Source organism: Nothoprocta perdicaria, unplaced genomic scaffold, assembly GCF_003342845.1.
Source record: "Nothoprocta perdicaria isolate Ctin4 unplaced genomic scaffold, notPer1 scaffold_200, whole genome shotgun sequence".
Taxonomy (NCBI): Eukaryota; Metazoa; Chordata; class Aves; order Tinamiformes; family Tinamidae; genus Nothoprocta; species Nothoprocta perdicaria.
The window spans coordinates 655,853-676,960 of NW_020455206.1; the positions used below are offsets into that span (position 1 = coordinate 655,853).

Consider the following 21,108-nt stretch of genomic DNA (forward strand, 5'->3'; position numbering starts at 1 on the left):
GGATTTGTATTAGTAGTCATGCTATTCTCACTCAGGTACATTAGTTACACTAAAGTTCATAAACTCTATTACAGGCTAGACATGGAATAATTGGGACACACAGACATATATATATATATTTAAAAGGAAATATTCTAACATTTCTCTTAACCCAGCTTTCCCTTGCAGCTCTATATATTACTATAAATAAAGTTTTATTGATAGGATCCAAGAACAGAGCTGAAATATTACTCTCAATACTGCTTATGACCTCTCTGAACTGCTTGTATAGAGTGCAAGGTATAGATAACTTCCTTATTCAAGGCAGTTCAAAGGTGCTAGAATTTGTAATATAATATTCTCAGTCAGTGAGAGCACATCAAAAGGTACATACAGTTGTTAACCATGAGAAGGGTTATTAAAGAATTACAGTAATGTTTCATATGATACATTTTGATAGTTATGATAGATATGATAAGTTTTGATAGTTTAAATAGTTGATAGTTGATAGTTGAAATCCTAATTTTGTTGACATAACATTGATTGTTGTACAAAATAGGACTGGCTTCATATTGACCATATAGTTTAAATCAGATCTGTTGTTATCACAGTTAATGCCCTCAATAAATCTCACTTAAGGCAAAGACAGGAAGAGAATTAGTCAAATGACTTTCTGAATAACATGTACTCGATATCTGAAAACATAAAGTAAGTTTGATCATAGAACCACTGCTACTCTTATCTGCATTTGTAAAAATAGAGAGAAGAACTTTTTACAGAATTTTATTTTAAAGGGGTACAAATTTCTTAAAGAAAACAAATAAAGCATATATACAAAGACAGATAATTAAAAAGATAAAAGTGACGGATTTGTTTCCTAACATAACTGTGAATATGACAAAGAATTAGTTATCACAACATTTTAAAAAAATTGTTTAGAATAAAACCTCAGTTATCTTAGGTAGTACAAAATTTCTGCTTTTCCAGCACATGCATCAGCAAGTCACACTTTGCAGGTAGATAAGATGTCTTCCACTAGTCTCTTGTAGACCCAAGCATCACCTTTAAGCCGTTGTCTCCTGATACCCACTGCTTCAGTTTTACTGAGTTGGCACACTTCTAAGTCAAATTCCATAGTGACTTTGCCAAAATCTGACCGTGTCTGGCATTTCAGGGTATACCTGCATAAAAAGAGGACAGAATAATCATTGATCTTTTCCATATTTGTTTTGTAAAGAAAGTTTGAATGGGTAAAGGATGAAAGCACTTTAAAGCACTCAGCAGCATGTAGAATGCTGGGAACCAACTAAGAATGCAGCTAACAGAGCTTTGGGTATTTCAGACACAGAATATTACCTTTATAACCAAACATTAACATGTTAACATGTAAAAAAATAGTTTTTATGGCTTCCCAGCCATAAAAACTACTGCTGGCCACAGATCCTGACTCCCTCAGAACTTAAAGGCAAGATAATCTTGTATTTTTACTACATAAGACCACATTCCTTCGAGACATCTGTGATGAGTGTCAAGCTGTGGCTCAATTTTTGCCCATGTGCATAGCAGAAAAAATGATCCTGAAATACAAATTACAATGCAGAGAGGGATTTTTCAAGCAGTTAAGTATCTTTACAGGTTTTGAACTTAAATATCAGAAGTTGAAACATATCAACTCCTTTACAGTATCAATCACTTAGAAAATCAAGAACTTTAGAAGATGCACATGAGTGTAAAAGCAGTTTTTAAAGTGTTGTAAGGTCAGCAAGAAAGACATTATATGTTGATAATTAGGATATCAATACGAATAAAATCCAGTCTTGGTACCTTAGTCCACTTAGAAAACCCTGCAACATAGGCTTATATAATGGTGTGAATTCTGTGCAGATTATAAAGTGTACTAATTTCCTAATGAATCACTATTCAACTGCTAGGAGTTAGGGTCAGATATTCACATTGTATCATAGAGTCATCCAGTTTGGCTTTGTTATTGTACCCTGACATTCACCATTGATAGAAAGGAAAAAAAAAAAAAAAAAAAATCACATCAACCTTTAAGATTTATTTTGCTATTACTAGTTAATGTGTGCCAGTCCAGGATGTCTTCATAGACTTCAGTTAACATTTTTTTTGACTATTTTTTATTGCACACATTTGCACTTTTTATTCTTCAGGTAAAATAGAATCTTTTTACAAAAAGTAATACATCACAGAGAAATTAAGTTTAAACTCCTGTACTCAGGTACTAACTTTTTAGATAAGGACAAGTTTAAGTCAGATTCTAGTACTTACCCTTTCTGAATATAATCTACATTTTTCATTGGAAGAACAGCAATTATTTCATTCAACACCTGATCAGGATTCAGTAGCTGAGTTGTGGTAACATTGCAGCGTACCTAAAAGTAAACAGCTTATTTAAAAGGGGAGGCAGGGGGAATTGAGAAGTGAGACAAGAAAAATGTTTATTTTTTCTTAAGACTAAAGACAATGTGGAAATGTTTCAAATGAAGCTTTATAACACTTAACCATAATGACAAATCTTTCAAATTTTCAATATTACCACTGCAAGTATAGGCAGGAACATTGAAGAAAAAACTTCTGGAGAATAGCTAAATATTTACAAAATCTAATCTAGTATAAAGTCAGAAGTAGCAGTGATGGCCTAGGGCAGCACAGAAACTAAAAGCTTTGAATCTAGCCAGTGAAAGATTCCTTGACAGGATTAAGCAAGACATACAAATGACTTAAAGCACCCTACATTCCCCATGGTGGGAGACTGGGTATTGCATGTTATTCAGCTGAGACTACAGTTGTTACAAGCACAGCTCTAGGGGCTTTTCTAATTCTAAGGCATCATAATGCTAAAAAAAGTAGATTCATACTAAAATTTATATATATTTTTACCAAATTCTGTTAAATAATGCATATAAAATTTGTCTAATAAGGGATCATCAGGGACATTGTCAAAATCTTTCAGATATCCATAGGTAAAATGAGAAAGGCTATGCAAACTCTAATGTGCAGCAAGTATTTTTCTAGCTTCTGAAAGTCAAAAAGGAGACCTGCAAAGACAGAATTAAAAAAAGAAAAAAGAAATACAGATTGAGAAGTAAAGAAAATTTCAAAAAACAAAAACACTTGGTTCTCTGCACTTCTGCACTGGTCTTTAAATGGCTACTCAGAAAAATACTTATGAACTGGACTGGATGCAAATAAAAAAACCAAGCCTTTTCTAGCAATCATACCTTCAGTTTCCTTGGACCATCTGTACTGGATTTTTTCTTTTTGCTTGGCGTGAGCATTGTGATCACTTTATCTAGACCTTTTTCAAGGCTGTCAAACATTTTGGCTCTTTTCTTCTTTTGGCTGCTATCCACATCAACTAGATTGAGGTCTAATTCAACTGAATGGCACCTGTTACATGAACAAATTAGTTTTTTGAACAATGTTCAGAATTAACTTTTTTTTTCAGATACATCACTAAAAGATTACCCGATCAAGTAGAATGAATAATAACAAAGCATGTACAGTATGTTATGACAGTTTCTTTTCAAAAGGTATTTGAGGTTTAACCCCAAAGTTCTGTATAAAAACTGCAGCTCTTTGGTGAGCTGAAACAAGAAATTGTAATTATGAAAAACAGAATTATTTTCAAAGATAATTCAGATACGTAATTTCATAACTTTCCTCTACCTTCAATGTTGTAGTGAAGGCAGAAAAAAAAACTTTGGGAAGGTTTTTATCAGTATTAGGGACACACATACAGCTTGCTGTTGTACCAGGTTTCCTTGTCCATATCTGAATTAAGGCAGTCCTGTTCTAAATCAGATCTGTGCTTAAGTAACTGGACTTTTACCTTTTTTCAGGAAGAATCTCCGCTCTATTTGCTGTGTTTGTGTTTTTTTTAATTGGAGTGACTGTAGCCAACTGCGTCTCTGAAAGAAAGAATCCAAGGCAAAGAAGGTATGTTTCTACAGTGAAGGATTTTCTTTTCTTTAGCAAGGATATCTCATGACTTGGAATCTTTAGAATGAAAAAGTAGGTTTTTATATAAACACAAAACAGGAGTCTGAGATACGATATAATAGAAAGAAAAATTTAAAGTGATTTCCCCAAGGCCCCAAAAGAGAAACCACACAGCAACCAATACCAGTTCCGTATTAGAAACTGTGAAGGGGAGAGGATTGGAATGCTTTGCCACAGGTCCCAGGATAAATAATTAGTAATTCATTATGTCAAATATTGGCATTCTGCACTATGTCAATTATATTAAGGTATCCTTTAAATGAAGGATGCAAATTATAAAGCCGTTTTTAATACAACATACTAAACAACACCCTGAAAAGTTCTAACCACACTGACATCTTCACCTTGAAATTCCAGCTCACTACACAATTGCATCTAGTCAGACAATGATTATCAATATTTTCTCTACATATCTGCCATTCTCTACATATACCATTTACATACATACCATTTTCTCTCAAACTATTACTACCTTTCCCAAAGAAAAGATCTTTAAGTGTTAGCTTTCATTTGCTTAATCTTCAGAAAAATATCAAATTAAGCAACTTAGAACTTTATCGCAACACTCAGTATCAAAAAACAAATCTACTTTTGCTGTTTCACCTTTGCATGGAGGCAAACTGTTCACAAGGTGCTGTATGTCATTTTAAGATAAAAATCAAATCATTCTGAAGACCTAACCTCTGCAGTACCCATCCTTCAGTATTCTACTAAAGTTATCATGACTAAAAATGAGTATGGACTGAAAACACACACTGTTTCTGAGCAACTTCCCCTACAATAAGAAACAAAAGGTTCTCCTATGGCAAGTAGTATTTGCTGTTTGAAGGAAAGAGGTTAGACCTCACATTACCAGAGTTTTGTTAGTGGGGTAAGGACCAAGAATATACTAGAGAGACTGTAAGGACAGACGTTTTTGGTAAATCATCAGAAAAGCTGACCCTATTCAGATGCATGTCTTTGGCCTGTCAATGTGAAAATGCTGATATGTTTCTATAAGAAATACAAGCAAGAGTAGCAGAGGCCACCTTGAGTAAAAGCATCCCTATATTTTCTTTCAACAAAACAACAAAGGAATAGCAAAAAAAGCATGCACTGATTTTTTTTTTTTTTAAGCCTTTATGGAACACAGGAAAGCAGACAAGGGACTTCTGGAAGTGCAGTACTTGATTCTACGTTAGAGTGCACTTGAAGATTGCACATGTGGTACTGTAAGAAGCAATAACTTCTGTAACAAACATTGACGTTTCTTGTCATGAGGCATGTTTAAGCTTCTTGCAGTGCCTTAACAGAAACAGATTGGTGAATGTATGTTCTTGGACAAAAAGCCTGCCTAAAAAGTGTTTGAAAACAAAATATTTAGTACTTATCTATTAACTTACAAAACCGATAACATGGACACATGATGGTAAGTATTGATTTTTCACACGAGATACCTTTCAGGCACTGACTCTCACTGGGTATTGGCTGTGTTTTCTTCTCATTCACACTCCTTACAAAAGGAGTCTTTGGAGCAGGAAGTGCAAAGGATATTTCATTTCTTACAGCAGATTCTGTATCAATATTCTCTTTGTTTCCATGCTTCTCCGATGCCACTTTTCTTGTCACTGGAGTTGACAGTGTGAATTCTATATCATCCAGTTCAGCATCATGTTCTGAATGCTACAAGAAATACAACAGAAAAGGTATACTATGTCATATTCTGATCACACTCAGGGATGCTGTTGACAAGGAAATTCTGAAGTCTAAGCAGATCAGACACATTGCTTGTAAAAATATTATACAGTTTTAAAAAAGAATGAACTGCAATATTTCTGTTTCTCCCTAGAATTTGATAAAAAAATATCTTGCTAACTCAATTGACATTTCTAAGTTATTCAGCTTCCATATTTAAGACTATATTCCACGGACATCTTAAATTAGTAAGAATTTTCATTTGGTCCAACTGTATAATTTGAATTGCTTCAGTGGATTTTCTTGTCTACTACAGAGGTTAAACTTCCCTTTACATTTAAAGACTTGTCCAGCTCTAGTCTAGCTCTGATATCTTGTTTTATCATGCCTCATTCTTTCCAGTGAGTTTTGAAGTCCTTTTGGCCGGCTATTCACTCCCTACATGCTGTTAGGCATACCACATGTCAAAGCCTAGGTACACATCAAATGAACTACGGCCTGTAGCTAGAGGAAAGCTACAATTTATGTTTAGCTATGACATCTAGACAACTTCTTCAGGCAGGTTACTTTCTTGGGTGAATTTATGTATAGAACACATTTATGTACGTAAACATTGTGTATAATGAGAATACAAGATTTTTTTGAAGCAAAGCAGAATTAGGTCTACAAGCTCCTTTTTTCTTGGACTATTTAGATTTAATTCCTCAAAAGGAATTCTTCAGACAGCAAAGATGAATCATCAAATTCCATGGATCCAAAAGAACATATGGCACATCACTGCTGTTCAGCACATCTGTCATGTTCTTTTCAGGCTATGAAAAGCCACAGTTTAAGATTCCAGTGCTTTAGATGAATATTTAGATGAACAGAAAAACTTCAAAGTCTTATTTCTTTCCAAGTTCCTAATTATGGGTAGCACCTAACAGAAGCACCCATGTCACTCACTTAGCCTTTGTTACTAAATTTGGGTGTATTGATCCTGATGTTATTATTTATATCAAGAGCAGATATGAAATTAATCTCAGAAGTTTCTTCCATGATCAAGTGTCAAGAAGCAACTTATAAAAAATAAAAAGCCGGCTTTTGATTTAATTCAGGCCACAAGCTCTTAACTAAAGTCACATATACTGCAAGGAGCCAAAGGAAAAAAAAAGGAGTAAAGTCTAAAGGGCACCGGATAAAGGCAAACATTTTCCCAGAATATGATTATGGCATCTGAAACAATATTGTTAGAAGACAATGATATGCTGTCCAGCTTTCCATTTACCAAAAAAAGAAAAAAAAAAAAATTTACTGAGTGAAAAAGGAAACTCCTTGAAACAGAACCTTTTCAACTGGACCGCAGGGACTAGGACTAGGATTGGGACTAGGAATTTGTAATTGCTATATTCCTGCATACAGCTATGTCTTTTTCTTAGGGAGAAATAAATTCTATAATAATGTGGATATCCAACAGTAGTTGAGTCAATTATCTTTTTTTTTCAAATTCTAATAAAATATAACCTCATATACCAATTATGTCTTTATATTGTGATTTGGCAAAAATTTGGCAGATAAAGACAGACCAGAAACAGTCTTTCTTACACATCTGTTTCTTTCAGGTATCAAGGAAAATTATATTATTAAATACTTTAAATAGGAAACTGATAACATTTGAGAAGCTATCGGTTTCATGTACCTCCTTCTTCATTAATCTTTTTTGCCTAACAGGAAGATTCTTTCATGAAGAAAGAGGATGTGAGGTTTTTTTTTTTTTCCTTCTCTACAGATAATGTTATGCAATGGAAGTGGAGCACTGATATTTGGCTCTCTAACCCCTCCCAGACCAAAAAGAATCTATCATAGCTTCTTATGTTGAAACGTGGAAAGGGAAGATGATTCTATATTACAGAGGATAGGAAAAGAAGAGATAGAACATCTGTCAGCTTAGAGAACACCTACCACAGTTCATCCTTCTTGCCACTACTGAGAAGTCATGAAATAGGACATATCATTCCAATTCTGGGGAAGAGGCAAAGTTCCTCTTTGTGTCCAAAGACACTACAATATTATAAACATCAGAGATAGCTGATACTTTCATTCTCTATACAATGAGAATCACAAAAAGTAGTATCCTCTTTTCCTAACCTTTTGCTAATTTCAGGAACCTCTTCAAGGACGTGTTTTCTACCACTTCCCTGAAATTGCATATACTTAATTTATCAATACATACCCAAAAAGAATGCCATTTTAGGAAGCTATCATATGGTTTGTGTGAAGTTGATTGGCCAGTGTATAAAGATTCTACGGTAATCATATCAGTAAAAAGTTTCCCAGCACATTACCAGATGTACTTGATGATTTAGTACAAAACCCTTAACTAGGAACCTATTAACTACTGCCACAGCCCTTTGCAGTTCAAATCTTCTTCTGCTGGCTGAATACATAAGATAGCTACTATGTTCAAGAACAAATTCATACTATGGTTATTTTGGGGGGGACATCCTTGAACTTCAAACTGCTTGAAATAAGCGAAAGGCTATGCCACCAAACTGTCAAGCTTGCTAGAAGTTCTGCATTTCTTGACATTAGCCCAGTGCTACATAGAGAACTTTGTCATTTGGATATTTAAGCGAACCCAGCTAATATTCACTTCGAGGTAACACAATGCTCAGAACTGTTTGCTTAAGACTAACATGTTGTTGCATTACGTAGACATGATCACAATCAAAGTATAATATATAAGTTAATTGTAGCATTTTGCCCCATCTATTTAATCTGAGACATCATTTCACCAGTAAAAATGAAGTAACTTCACTGCATTAGTTCCACTGAACCTAGTAAAGATCTTCATTAAAGTTTTCTGAGTTTTAAAAGACAAATATTATATGCATTTAGTAACAGTTAGAATTCATGCTTCTATAAGGTACTGACAAGTTTAGAATTCTAAGTTATACCTCAGAGCAGCTTAGTAAGTGACATAAAATGATTTATATGCAGTTAAATCACACTTATGAAAGTATTTTGATTGCATATCATTTATAAAAATATTCAGATAGCTACTCAATGTCACATTGAATTTTACAGTTGAAGAGGGAATGATTTAGAAGTATGGTGATTTCTTTATTGAATGGCTTCCAGTTTGTCAAATGTAGATGAATATCACTGACATCACATGTTGCTTATATGCTACTGTATAGATATATATTTTTATGATCTGTATATAGGTTATTACAAACAACTTATCAGCTTTAGTCCAGTTCTGAAGGACTCTACTTGCACTAGTAAAGCACAGGAACAGAATTTACTGTAAAACCTAATTACATTCATGAAACAACTGAAGAAAACAGATTCAGGAAAACCTTTAGGAATATATTTCCTTTACTTGAGTTGAGCATTATGTTCTGGGATGTTCCAAAATGGAACAGTTAAAGAATAAGTTTCTTTCCTTTGACAGATGTTTGGAATGTTTGTGATTTCCAGACAATAGGTATTTTTAATCTATTTCCATGATTAACCAAGGGGAGATTCTGCATGATAGTCAGTTACAATGCACTACATCCTTCCAGACAGTTATCCCAAAGATGTTAATTTGTAGTACTTGCCCAGCTTGCTAAAACATTCTAATGAAGAGATTGAAGTGTTTAATGACCAAGACTTTGGCTGACTGCACACACTGTCTCACTTATGTTTAGTGAAGCAGTCAGCAAACAAGCAGAGCTTGTTCAATCAGTATTTTAACCTGTTGGACTCCAAAACGTACCTCTAGGCCTGCCAACTGTGTTGCACTGGCATCGTCTATCGGAGATGGTAACCGTAGGTGAATGCACTTGCCACGAGACTTCTTGGATTGAAGCAAGAGATATGTTGCTGATAATTGGTCATATTTCCACTAAAACAAAACAAAAATTTATGTTTGGAAAAGCACAAAAGAAGTTTGGACATTTGTTCCTGAAATATTACATGCTCTGCATTTGTTATGTATGACTGCTTAAGTGCGGTTTCAGTTGATTCATAATTGTGCATGCAATATAAGAAACAGACTATCCTGCCTGAAAATTAGTGCATGATACAATCACAATGAGAACTAACATTACAACCAAAAATCTCTCTACTGAGGAGCAAGGCAAATGACAAAGCTCCTACTCTTAAGGAATAGATTCAGCCAGGCCAAGATACAAGCAATTTCTTTTCCAAATGGCACTAACATTTTGCATGATCTTAATGCATGATCTTAAGTACTTATTCTGCCTAGATGATGCTCTGACATTTTTACTGTTATTTACTGTCTGTATGATCTCTTTTCAGTTACAGATTCCTGCAAGCATCTTCTGACTTTAAGATAATCACAAAAATTTTAACATCATGGGAATCAGGGACAGTCAAGCTTAGTACAATTAGAGGAAGAAGAAAAATCTGAAATGCAGAACTTCAGTTATAACCTACAACCACACTTTAAATCTATGCAAGGACTCCTTATGTTTGGAAGGCAATATATTTCATATTTATGAATAGGTAAATATTAAATTTACTGTATTAGTAGACAAGTAGTTCTACTGCTGTATTTCTTACCTGTGCTATCAACTCTGATATACTTTCTCTGCTCCGTTTATGAAACACAGATAGCTCTGTTATGCAATCTTGATCAATGTGTCCCAGCTGCAAGAAGATAATCTGTATTGAAGCACAAGGCTTTCAAGTTGTTTTCTATATCTGGCCATGACATTGTCATGAAATCCACTGGGCTGAGTCAAGAACCAGCCATTCTCAACTTTGCTTTTTAAGCAGCTGTGTCTAGAGAATAGAAAGAAAACTATCCACTTCTACAACACCAATCTGGTCTGTGTAAGAGGCCCCAGATTGCCATGAGGAACCAGATGAGATTTCTTTTTTACTAGAATGCTGAACTTTCATCGGTACTTATATAGTCAAAGTTGTAGATAATACACATTTTAAAAGAGCCTCCTAGCACAGTGTCACACATACAGTAAAGCAGTTCTGTTTTACACAGAGAAACAGTGACACCCAATGGTTTAAGCTGGGCACTGAGTGAAGCAGACAGAAAGTAGCACCTACTGACAGCTAGTTTTCATATTGTCCTAGCTTAAGTTACTTAAGCTTAAGTTACTGAAGTAACTTAAGCTGGGGCAGTAACACAAACACTGGAAAAATGACAAACATCATTGTCATGAGTTTAAAGTTTATCCAAACTAGCTATAATTAGGACAAGCAAATTAGGACATTAGGAGCTAGAATTAGGACAACCTATAACTGTGCATGACATTCTCTGAAGAATATTTTTATTTTGTACCTTATATGAAGTACTGACCTAGCAATATTAGGATTAAGTGACATTCTCATATGGAAATATTTCATATTATTGTAAGTCAGTTACTTTTCAAATTAAGCTGCAATTGCAGAATATAGTAAAAACACACTTTGAAATTCCTTCACTAGAGAGAACAAGATCAAATAATTTCAAATTCATTTCAAAAGTACTAAGTTAAAGAAGCAACCACTATTATCCCAAAGCTCATCTTTGGAGAGTTGTCATCAAACCTCCACATGAGGGTCATAGTAGCAAGACAATAATTTTTGTTTCATTAATTTGGCAAATGTACTCACTGGGTATTTGCTTTGCCACTGAACAGGATCAGAGTAACCCTGCATAAGCCAAGGATGACTTAACAAATGCTTAACTGTAATCCGCTTCTTTGGGTCGACCTAGTGAATGAGTAAGAACTAAGCTGTTACTTAAATCAAAGAGAGAAGATCATTTGATTTTTGTCAGAGATCTGTGGACTGGCAAAAAAAAACAAAATAAAAATTAGTTTTTCATAACTTCACCAAAAAGGTCAAATATCTGAGTGGTTACAGAATGTACACTTGATTGTAAACATTCCAGGAATGTTTAGCACTGGTTACATTGATTAACTATAGCATATTTAGTACATTAATCTTCATCTATACAAAGTCTTCTCCTTGCTGCATAGCAAAGTATCCAACTCCTCAACACAGGCTGTTTGGTAAGGTAAATGTTTTGTTTACATTTCCACAGCACAGTATTTCTTTCCAGAATTTTGTAGAAGGGGGCAATCTTAATCTTCAGAGATCTAGAAGAATGAAATTTGTTCACAAAATGCATATTTTTTAAATATTTTGTCAAAGTGATATTTTTAGTCATCCAATATCATTTTATGGATCTTAGCTGAAGAGAAGCTGTATCTATTAAAAGAGGTTTACCTGCAACATTTGGTGAAGTAGTAGTGTACTGCTAGGAGATAGCCACTTTGGAACATGGTATTTTCCTCTCTGCAGAGAAAAGTGCTTTTTAAATATACTTTGAACAGTTAATTCAAACTGAATTATTAGGCTATTTACATCTCTAACACTCATCTTCAGTCAATAATGAAAAACCAATTGACACATTAAAACTTAGCCATAAGAATATCTGAATAAATTTAATATTAAGATCAAATTTGAAAAGCTGTATTAGTAAGAATAATTTGCATTTTTGTGCCATATATTTCTAAGTCAGTTTTCAGATACTTAGCTTTTGTGACATTTCCATCCATTTATTTTGGAGTAAAAACAGAAGGAAATCAGTGAACAGCTATGATGAAATAATTTATGAAAGTTGTTTCTACAGAAAGACTATAAAAAAGCATGTAATATTATACTTAGATATCCAAGTAAAATATGTATTGCATTGACATCACAGGTTAAAGAATGTGAATCATGTCTTTATAGATACTCTTAATGAGCTCTTCAGAAATGGTGTGCAGTTCCTCACCACGGCTTTACTCCCAGACTAGGCAAAGATTACACAGCACACCACTGCTGTGCTAATCCCAGAAACTAGTTATCTGTTCTACTTTAACATATTGCTACTGAACAAGTACTGAGAGAAAACTGAGTAAACACCTAAATAACTGAGAGCAAAGCAGGAAACTAAAAAATCCACAATATCTAACAGATTCAGACAAATCACCAAAAATAATTTTCTTACATATATCACAACCAATTGATTATCCACACAAAAAGTAAAGGTATATTCAAGTATACCCAAATGCAGAGATTTAGATCATTACATAGAAATAAAAAAACATTGCATGTGAGTGATAAGATCCTAGTTAGATTCAAGCAGCAGATCAAATATACCGATTTGCAACCATAGCTCTGAGTTGAGATTAAAATATATTTCAAGATCTATAATGTGTGAAATTAAATTCCACAAAAAATGCCTAATTGTCTTAATTTAAATCAATTTTCGATTCACAATCACATTAAATTACAATAAATTGAGTGGAAGTAGTAAATATATTTTAAAATCCACAGTTAGGATTACCAGTTTTCGACTGCACTCAGTTTTAAAGCTGAATCTCAGTTCACATAAGTAAACATTGATTAGTAAAGCTTGTTTATGTCCAACTCCTAGTCCTTGCACATATTAAACAAATGACTAAGTGATGAAGGATTAATCATTGATGCTCCTAATATCTCAGTTCTTCATGTAAGCTCTTAGTTCTTAAGCCTCCACTAGTGACAAACCTTCATAGAAACAAAGACCTTAGCAATAACATCATATACCTGATTCTGCATCGTGATATATTTTTTATCCTAAAGGATTTTCTATAGTTCTGTGATAGCATGCACAGATGTACATCAGTTCATAAACAGAGAAGGAAAAGTACTTCAATTCTGATTATTCTATTCTCATTTATAGACATTTTACTGAAGAATTGAAAGTTCATTTTAATAAGCATTATGCAGTAAGAAATTAATATTTTAATACTGTTATCTGGTTACCAACATCTTCACAAGATCTCTTTGAGACAATTAGTCTTTGTTTCCTTTAAGTATTCCCCAAGAACACAAACTGAGCTTCCTAGAGACCTATCAAGCTATACAAGTCCACTCCAACTCAAACCTAAAAAAAAAAAAAAACCACATTATGAGGTGAAGCTATCATGCATTTTAAAGTGCTCAGATTGCTATGCATTGCAAAAAAACAGAGCCTGTATAAATGAGCTGCTCTCTCCCACAGTGGTCCTTGAGCACCCTTGAGTATTTTCCTCTAAATTTTATAAATATTAGACTCCAGGGTTAGAGATGGAGAAGACACAAACGCTCTTCGAAAAGGAACAAAAATGAAAGGAACTGATCGAAAAGGAATAGAAAGCAAGATATGCATATTTATTCTTAGGCATAGTCCAACAAATTCTGCCATTCCAAAAGCAGAGGTTCCTCTATTAGGGCTTAGTAATGTACTCCTAGTGCTTTCTAGTAAAATCAGAACATACCATTATCTTCCTATAGACTGCCATGACATTTTCATCATCAAAAGGAAGAAAACCACACAGTAGAGCATACAGCAGTACTCCCATGCTCCAAATATCTGCCTAAAAACACAAAAGTGATTTGGCTTAGTGATAGATCATATTGCCCAGCTTTGGCTAAATCCATATACAACTAATGAGAAGCAGCACTCTGCCTTCTGGACAGAAATCTTACATTTTCTAGTGCAAGCATACAATTTGAATTCAGTTATCTTTCTGCTGAAACTAGAGCACTATTTAAAATGCAAGCGTCCTCCCTCAAGTCATCAGAAACAGGTTTTTCAAATTCTGATAGCAAAAGAAATTACTGCATTATGTTTAATATACAAGCATATTCACTTGAGAAAACAAATTCAAACTTATTAGAAGGAGCTGGTAAAGCAGCACCTATACACTAAAGCAGCACCTGTCTGTTAAATACAACCACTTTAAAGCTCCACAAGATGCTATTTGTATGGGCATGAACAAGGTCTCACCGATACCAAGATTTTCACTAAAAACAAAGAATACAGAGGCCTGAAACACACTGGAATCATAAAGAAAGTGCTCGAGTCCAACATAGCAGTACAAAAACATGACAGGAAATACTCTGACATCATTGCTTATAAAGCAGCAATTTAGAACTTCTGAGGGGATTCTAGTTCTAATGGATTAGAATTGGAAGTAGCAGGCCCCGATGCTCTGGGACATTAGCATCAAGCAGGACATTAACATTTTTTTTCCCCACATTTACTGTATCATACTACACAGCACAAAACGGAAAAGGTCTTCATACATTAACTTAAACAAGCCTGATGGTTCACTGAGCGAGACTGCACAAAAGTGTGGGAGATGTGATGGGACATTAACAGAATCTAACATTTCTTGAAAAAGTCTGCAGCAAAAGGAAAGAGTTAAGATATTGTCCTGCAGCATATAAAACAAAGCAACTTACGGAGACACTGAAAGATTTGTCAGAGAGGAACTAGGCAACAGCATAATCTGTGACCAATAGAGCGCATTAGGTGTTATTCTGGTCTGTGACTTTTAAGGCTAGCTTCTCAGAATTCCTTAGACAATATTATAGAGGAATAGTTGAGAGAGAAGTGTACATATCTGAAGCTCACAACCTTAAAAACTCCAGAGGAGAAAAAAGCAACTGTGCAACATACCTCTGAGCCAATATACGCTTTGCCTTGAATTAACTCTGGTGCTGCATAAGCTGGGCTTCCACAGCATGTGTTAAGATGATAATCAAGGCCACCCTAGAATACCACAGAAAACTCAGTCACACAGATACACTAGACTTAGACCACATTAAAGTCTTCTAACAAAGAGGCATTAAAGGCCACAGTGGCCTCTTTTTGCTTGCTGTGCATCTGAGTTGACCTCCTCTTTTGTTCTGGTATTATCCATTAGTTCACTAAATGCAAATTGTTCAAGACCAAGCATGCTACAAATATTCAGCTACCAGACATCTCATTCACGTGTTTCCTTCTGAATCACAGAATCACAGAATATTCAAGGTTGGAAGGGACCTCTAGAGATCATCTAGTCCAACCCTCCTGCTCAAGCAGGCACACCTACAGCATGTGGCACCGGGAGGCATCCAGGCGGGTTTGGAAGACCTCCAGAGAAGGAGACTCCACAACCTCCCTGGGCAGCCTGTGCCAGGGCTTCTGAAATTAACAGTCTTCAGCTCCTCATCTAACAATGGCAGTTCCTTTCACAATTGTGAAGGGAGTATGTTTCTGAAACTTGGGAGGATACGATCCAAGAGCTACTGGGCATGAGGCAACCTGGCTATCTATACCAATATTTAAGGAAATAGCTTCCTAAAAAACTGGTGATTTTCACTGTTACATGTTAAATTTACCACAGGGAAAAAGACTTCTCTAAAACAATTTTAAATACAGGAAACAATTCAAGTATATGGAACTAAGGTATCACTTGGTTGTCACCTGCCAAAGATATTTGCTTTTATCCATATTCTCCACATACATACAGATCTTTCAAGTAGAGACATATGTGGTTCAAAATGTTAGAGAATGTGCACATCAGCTTATTTGTATTCAGGCTTATTATACATACACTATAGGATAATCTCCACATTACAGTAAAATAAAAGATGAGATGCAAGAGGAGAAAAATAATTTAAGAGTTTTCTCCATCATATATGCAATTAAGGCTCTACCAAATAAAAAAACAGGTGTATTACGAGCACACGAACAGCTTGAACGTAGGGGCTTAAGTCCCTTCATTCAATTTCACTGTACCTATAAATTCCTTGTACTCTGATGTCAAATACATATCGCTAATGTACTTTTATGTACTTAATATTTGACTTTATTCTACTTTGTGAAAACAACTCATATTCCTACCTTTGGCTTTGCACAAAGCCCGAAGTCTGTTAGCTTCAAATTCTGTTCATCGTCAATGAGCAAATTTTCCTGATGTAAAAGAACGTGATAATGAATGCTTTTCACATAATTGTCCAAGAAACCACTTTGTCTTTCATCTTATTTCACCTTATATTATTCTTATTTCTTCCTGCCACTAGCAGCTAGAATCTTATCTCAAAAAAAAAAAAAAAAGTGCTAACCAAGGTCAGTGGTTGGCCATGAAGCTACTCTGGAGCTGGAGCACTTGGCCCTTGACAGGAGAGAGAGAATGACATTCAACCAAAAAATATTTGAAGAGTGATGGGGCATGAAATGTCTCATAGCAACCTTTTAATATATCTAAAACAAGAGTATGAAGACATGTGTGTATGTATTCACTGAGTGATCAGACAGGCATAAGCTTAAACAACAGACATTCAGACTGGATGTAGGAAAGAGCTTTTTTCCTAATGATGCTGATGATGGACTGAAATTCATTCTCTCTACGCTAAAGTGACAAAAAAAGGATAGAGGAAGGGACAGTGGGATTTGTCTCACCCTACACCTTCTTTCAAACTGCATATTTTTATCTTTGGGGCTTGAAAATAGGGTAGTTTGAACAGACAGAACATAAAGGTTCTCTGAAGGTACAAACTGAGAAGGGAAGAAAAAGGCTAATTGAAATCAAAGTTAAAACTATGGCTGTACTTCATTCTTACCTAGCATTTGTTAGGTCCAGTCACATTCAGCTCTACTGAGGAATATAGTAGCAGCAAGTAGAAATAATGCCCTTTCAAAATTACAGATAATGGCCTTCTATGCGTAAGATAATGAAAAAATGTAACATTTCAGCTATTAATGGTGAAATAAAAGACTATCTTGATTATTTATTGAATATTTTTAGTACTATACAGTCTTACTGGTTTGAGATCCCTGTGAGCATATCCCTGACTGTGAACATAAGCAATCGCTGCAACAATCTGTCGAAAAAATACACGAGCTTCCTCTTCTGAAAGGCGGTCCTTAGAAATGATGTAATCAAACAGCTCTCCTCCAGGACAATACTATACGACAACAAGAAAAAGTATTTGAGAATATATTTAATCTACTACTGAGGCATAGATTACAGTCAATGCAGAGAAGCCTGGGCAGCAATTAGAGAGAATCATTTCATCCTCTTTGCCTCATTACTGTAGAAACCCAAATGTACCAAATCCAAATATATCACATACCATCTTATTTGGCAGTCCAAACACGTTTAAAAGTATCAACTATAAAGATTCAAGCAAGTGTCAGACGTAATACAGATCACAGTGAGATGATGAAATTTGGCTTCTTCAGGCTCCTGCAGTCAATAGCTTATAATACTGAACCATGAACACTGTTACTATGAACATTTGATAGCAGTTTTCACAAGAAGTTAGAAGACACAATTTATCAATGTATGTCTTCAGAATGTGTTTAGAATGCCTCAGCTTAAACTTTATCATTTACTGCTGAAGCTAAGAACAGTAAGCTTAACCATTGGCAAAAGCATCAATAACGGAACACTTACTTCTAAGACCATGAATATTTTCTTGGATGTTTCTATCACATGATACAGCTGGCAAACATGTTGGTGACTTAAACTCTTCATGGCATCAATTTCTATTTGAATACGAGGCAAGTCATCCTAGGAGACAAGATTCTTGAATCTGACTACTTTTACATACTGGGCATTGTAGTAAGCCATCACAAAAGAAAAACTTCGTATAAGTGACACATGAGCCAACTTCTTGATTTCAGCTCAGCAAAAGCTTTGTTATTACTCCTCCAGAATTCTGGCACACTTGCTAGCAAAATTTGGAGAGACAAATCTACTATTTTGTGGTATTTCCAGTATGTTGTGGTTGTGTTAGTTTTCGATTAAATTGATTTAAGAGTTTTTTAATTAAATCAATTTTCCACCAAGAGACTATTGTGCACAGAGTTTATGTCCTTCGGCAGCACAAAGCAGGCAGGTCTACATATCACACCCCGCACTCTTGAAAACTGCCTAAGATACACAACATTACCAACTTTCATGCATCCCCACTTACCCCTAGAGATAGCTTGTCCATGATTTTTACTGCAACCTTTTCACCAGTGAGACGATGCTTTCCAAGTTTAACCTTGGCAAATCCACCTGAAATCCAAAGAGACAGATTTAAACATCAGCATGACCACACACTTCCTTATCATCTCTCAGTTACACTAAGGCACATGGCAAAGTATGCAACAACTTAATTACAGGAAGAAGTCATTTTATCAACTTTTAACTAGCATTTTAAGGTCCTCCTTAAAAAAAGTTGACATCACATCCACAGATTTTAAAAAACTACAGTCTACATTGTCATAAGTCATAATTAAGTTATAAACAGTCAAAAGATCAATAATAGCACCTGATTCATGCTCAGACTAGACCCACCTGTTCCAATCGTTTCATATAGCTTGTAATACTGGAGAATTTCCCCATACTCATCTGCAGCCATCTCAAGACCAGTAAAGACCCACACGTCTTCAAAGAACCTGCAAAGGGAAAGCTTAACTCACGTTTCCGTATGCTAGGCATATTAAAAAGCTTGATAGCAGTATGTACTGCAGCTCCAGCTTAGCAGCCTCCTATGCTTGATATCTTTCTGCAAGCTTACTAAATGAGGGCTGTGGAATGCCCTCAGGTAAAGGAAGCAGGAACTTCCTTTTTTTAAGAGCAAACCCCTAGAGGACAGTGAAGAGACCAGCTACCGTTACCGCCGCAGCGGTACGGTTACGCTGGGTGCCCTAAGGCGGCTGCCACGCGGAAACGCGACCTCGTAGCGCTACGGCGGGCTGCTCCGCTGTGGGGACCGGGCCCAGCCGAGAGGTGGACGCGCCAGAGCTTCCCCCGCGCCAGCTACGGACCGCCGGGGCGAGAGGAGCTGCCGATCGAGAGCCACTAGCGTCCTGCGGGCGCCCGCTCGGCGCTGCGTCTGCCCGCGGAGCGCGGGCACGGGAGGAGGAACGGGAAAGGCGAGCGAGGAACGGGAAAGGCGAGCGAGGAACGCACCGCGGGCGTTACCGTTCAAACGCCGCGGCGGGCGGCCCACATCCGGCCAGGCCCGCCGAGCGGCCAATCAGCACTGCAGGCCTGGCCGGAAAGGGGCGGGCAGCAGCTTTGCACTATGGGAAGAAGGTCGGTGCGTTGTGCGGAGACGGGTGGGAGCATAGTGTAGGCGCCATGCTGGAAGGGTCAGCGCGCCTGCGCGGTGCTCTCTCGGCTATGTGGGGCTGATGACGTCTGCTCACCACCCAAATACATCTAACGATAAATCTACTGCTGTGGAATTTGCCGAGTGCTGAGGGGAGGGTCTGCGGAGCAAGGCTGCATTTGACAGCTTATGGGCAGCAGGAGGAGCCACTGCCCTTTACACTCCGATGCCAGTGTCTGGGATCCCCCCGCTCATCCCTGTGATATCCTTCCGCAGGATCTCCTGCTGTCGCAGGATCTCCTGCTGTCCATCTCCAGTCACTCACTTGGGGGCTGTGAGGGTGCCCTCAGCCCTCAAGAGTGCTGCCTGTAGCTGAAGGGCCTTGATGTCCCAGTAACATGCAAGGAGAGATGTCATTTCCATGGCTCCTTGTGACTTGCTGCCCATGGTGCTTGCCAAGGCTTCCTAGCTGTCCTGCCTACATCAAAAGAGCCATGGGACTCCATGAGCATCCTTGAGCACAGCCCAGAAGCCAGTGGACCTCACGAGACACAGGCAACCCAGCCTGGCATTGCCACCCTTGCTGGCTGCAAAATCAGCCCTAGCTGGGAGAGCATGTGCTGCTGGGCATGTGTGATTGGCGCAGGAGAATGGTTGCGGGGGACAGAAGCAAGGTGGCTTCCTTCAAAGAAAGTTCCAGTGTGCAGCAAGCACTGCTGGACATGGCCAGGTCCCTGGGTGGTGCCTGGCAGGGCCTAGGATGCTGCCCCACAGTGCCTGATGCCAGTGCTCTGACCCACAGAACCCTTGCTTGAGGCTGCCCAGAAAATTACAGGCCAGTCGACTTCGCCTCCAGCCCAGGAAGGTGATGGAACCTTTTTTCCTTTTGCCATCTCTAAGCACGTGGAGGAAAAGAAGCTGGAAAATATGCTTAACCATTGTGTATGATGAGATAACTGGCTGGGTATATGAGGGTACCACTGGCTGTTTTTTTGCCTTGACTTGCCAAAAGCAAGGCTTTTGACACAGTTTTCCACCCCATCCTTACAGGCAAGCTGAGGCCCTGCAGCCAATGAAGTCACTGGAGCTTCCTCTCCTCCTTACTGGCTGGGTTTCCAGCAGCTCTGGCAGCACACGCTCCTCCAGACTTCTGCTCTGTGTGATACTTCCTGCGGCTGAGAGAGCTCTGTTGTACCAGGACCTACCTGCAGGACCTCTGGAGCTCCCCGCAGCCACATGGGCTGTTCCTGGCTGGCACAGGGGAGCCCTGTTCCAGTGCATGCAGCATAGACCCGCCTCGTCTCCTGCACACAGGATGCCAACACTGAGATCTGCTAGGACGCCACGTGCGGCCCAGAGTCTCTGCAAAGAGACATCCCTCACTAGGGATTTCACTCCATTGCATTGCAGCGTGTTTTCAGCACTCATGGAGGTATGGCCAGTCCACCCACAGCAGGGAGGAGAGTGCAGCTGCGCCTTGGGCTCTGCTGCAGCAACAGCACAGCTTGGTCAGGGTGGAGTTTTTTTTTTTTTTGAAGAGGCTCTGGG

General features: G+C 37.4%; 1 protein-coding gene across 4 annotated transcripts; it reads right to left on the minus strand.

The window, feature by feature from the left end:
* Positions 1–937: 937 nt before the first annotated feature.
* On the minus strand, positions 938–20,652 carry MELK (maternal embryonic leucine zipper kinase). 4 transcript variants are annotated; one of them, XM_026038090.1, is made up of 17 exons: positions 20,609–20,652; positions 18,801–18,901; positions 18,433–18,518; positions 17,910–18,026; positions 17,275–17,418; positions 16,355–16,423; positions 15,146–15,238; positions 13,959–14,057; positions 11,899–11,967; positions 11,281–11,379; positions 10,228–10,314; positions 9,419–9,547; positions 5,439–5,664; positions 3,833–3,911; positions 3,222–3,390; positions 2,269–2,372; positions 938–1,160 (listed from the first exon to the last, which is right to left on the minus strand). In XM_026038090.1, the coding sequence occupies exons 2-17, from the start codon at positions 18,862–18,864 to the stop codon at positions 983–985; spliced, it is 1,812 nt and encodes a 603-aa protein (XP_025893875.1). In that variant the 5' UTR covers positions 18,865–18,901; positions 20,609–20,652; the 3' UTR covers positions 938–982. The 4 variants fall into 4 exon arrangements, with proteins under 4 accessions (XP_025893875.1, XP_025893874.1, XP_025893873.1 ...); XM_026038089.1 differs by lacking the exon at positions 20,609–20,652 and adding an exon at positions 19,419–19,464; XM_026038088.1 differs by lacking the exon at positions 20,609–20,652 and adding an exon at positions 19,183–19,230.
* Positions 20,653–21,108: the final 456 nt, after the last annotated feature.

Coding starts and splice junctions, on each gene's coding strand:
- MELK (XM_026038090.1), bottom strand. CDS start 18,864: ATGGCTGCAGATGAGTATGGGGAAATTCTCCAGTATTACAAGCTATAT. Junction 14,058..15,145: donor AAGCGTATATTGGCTCAGAG/GTATGTTGCACA, acceptor TTGTGTTTTTAG/GCAGATATTTGGAGCATGGG. Junction 2,373..3,221: donor ATGGTCCAAGGAAACTGAAG/GTATGATTGCTA, acceptor GTTTACTTTTAG/GTACGCTGCAATGTTACCAC.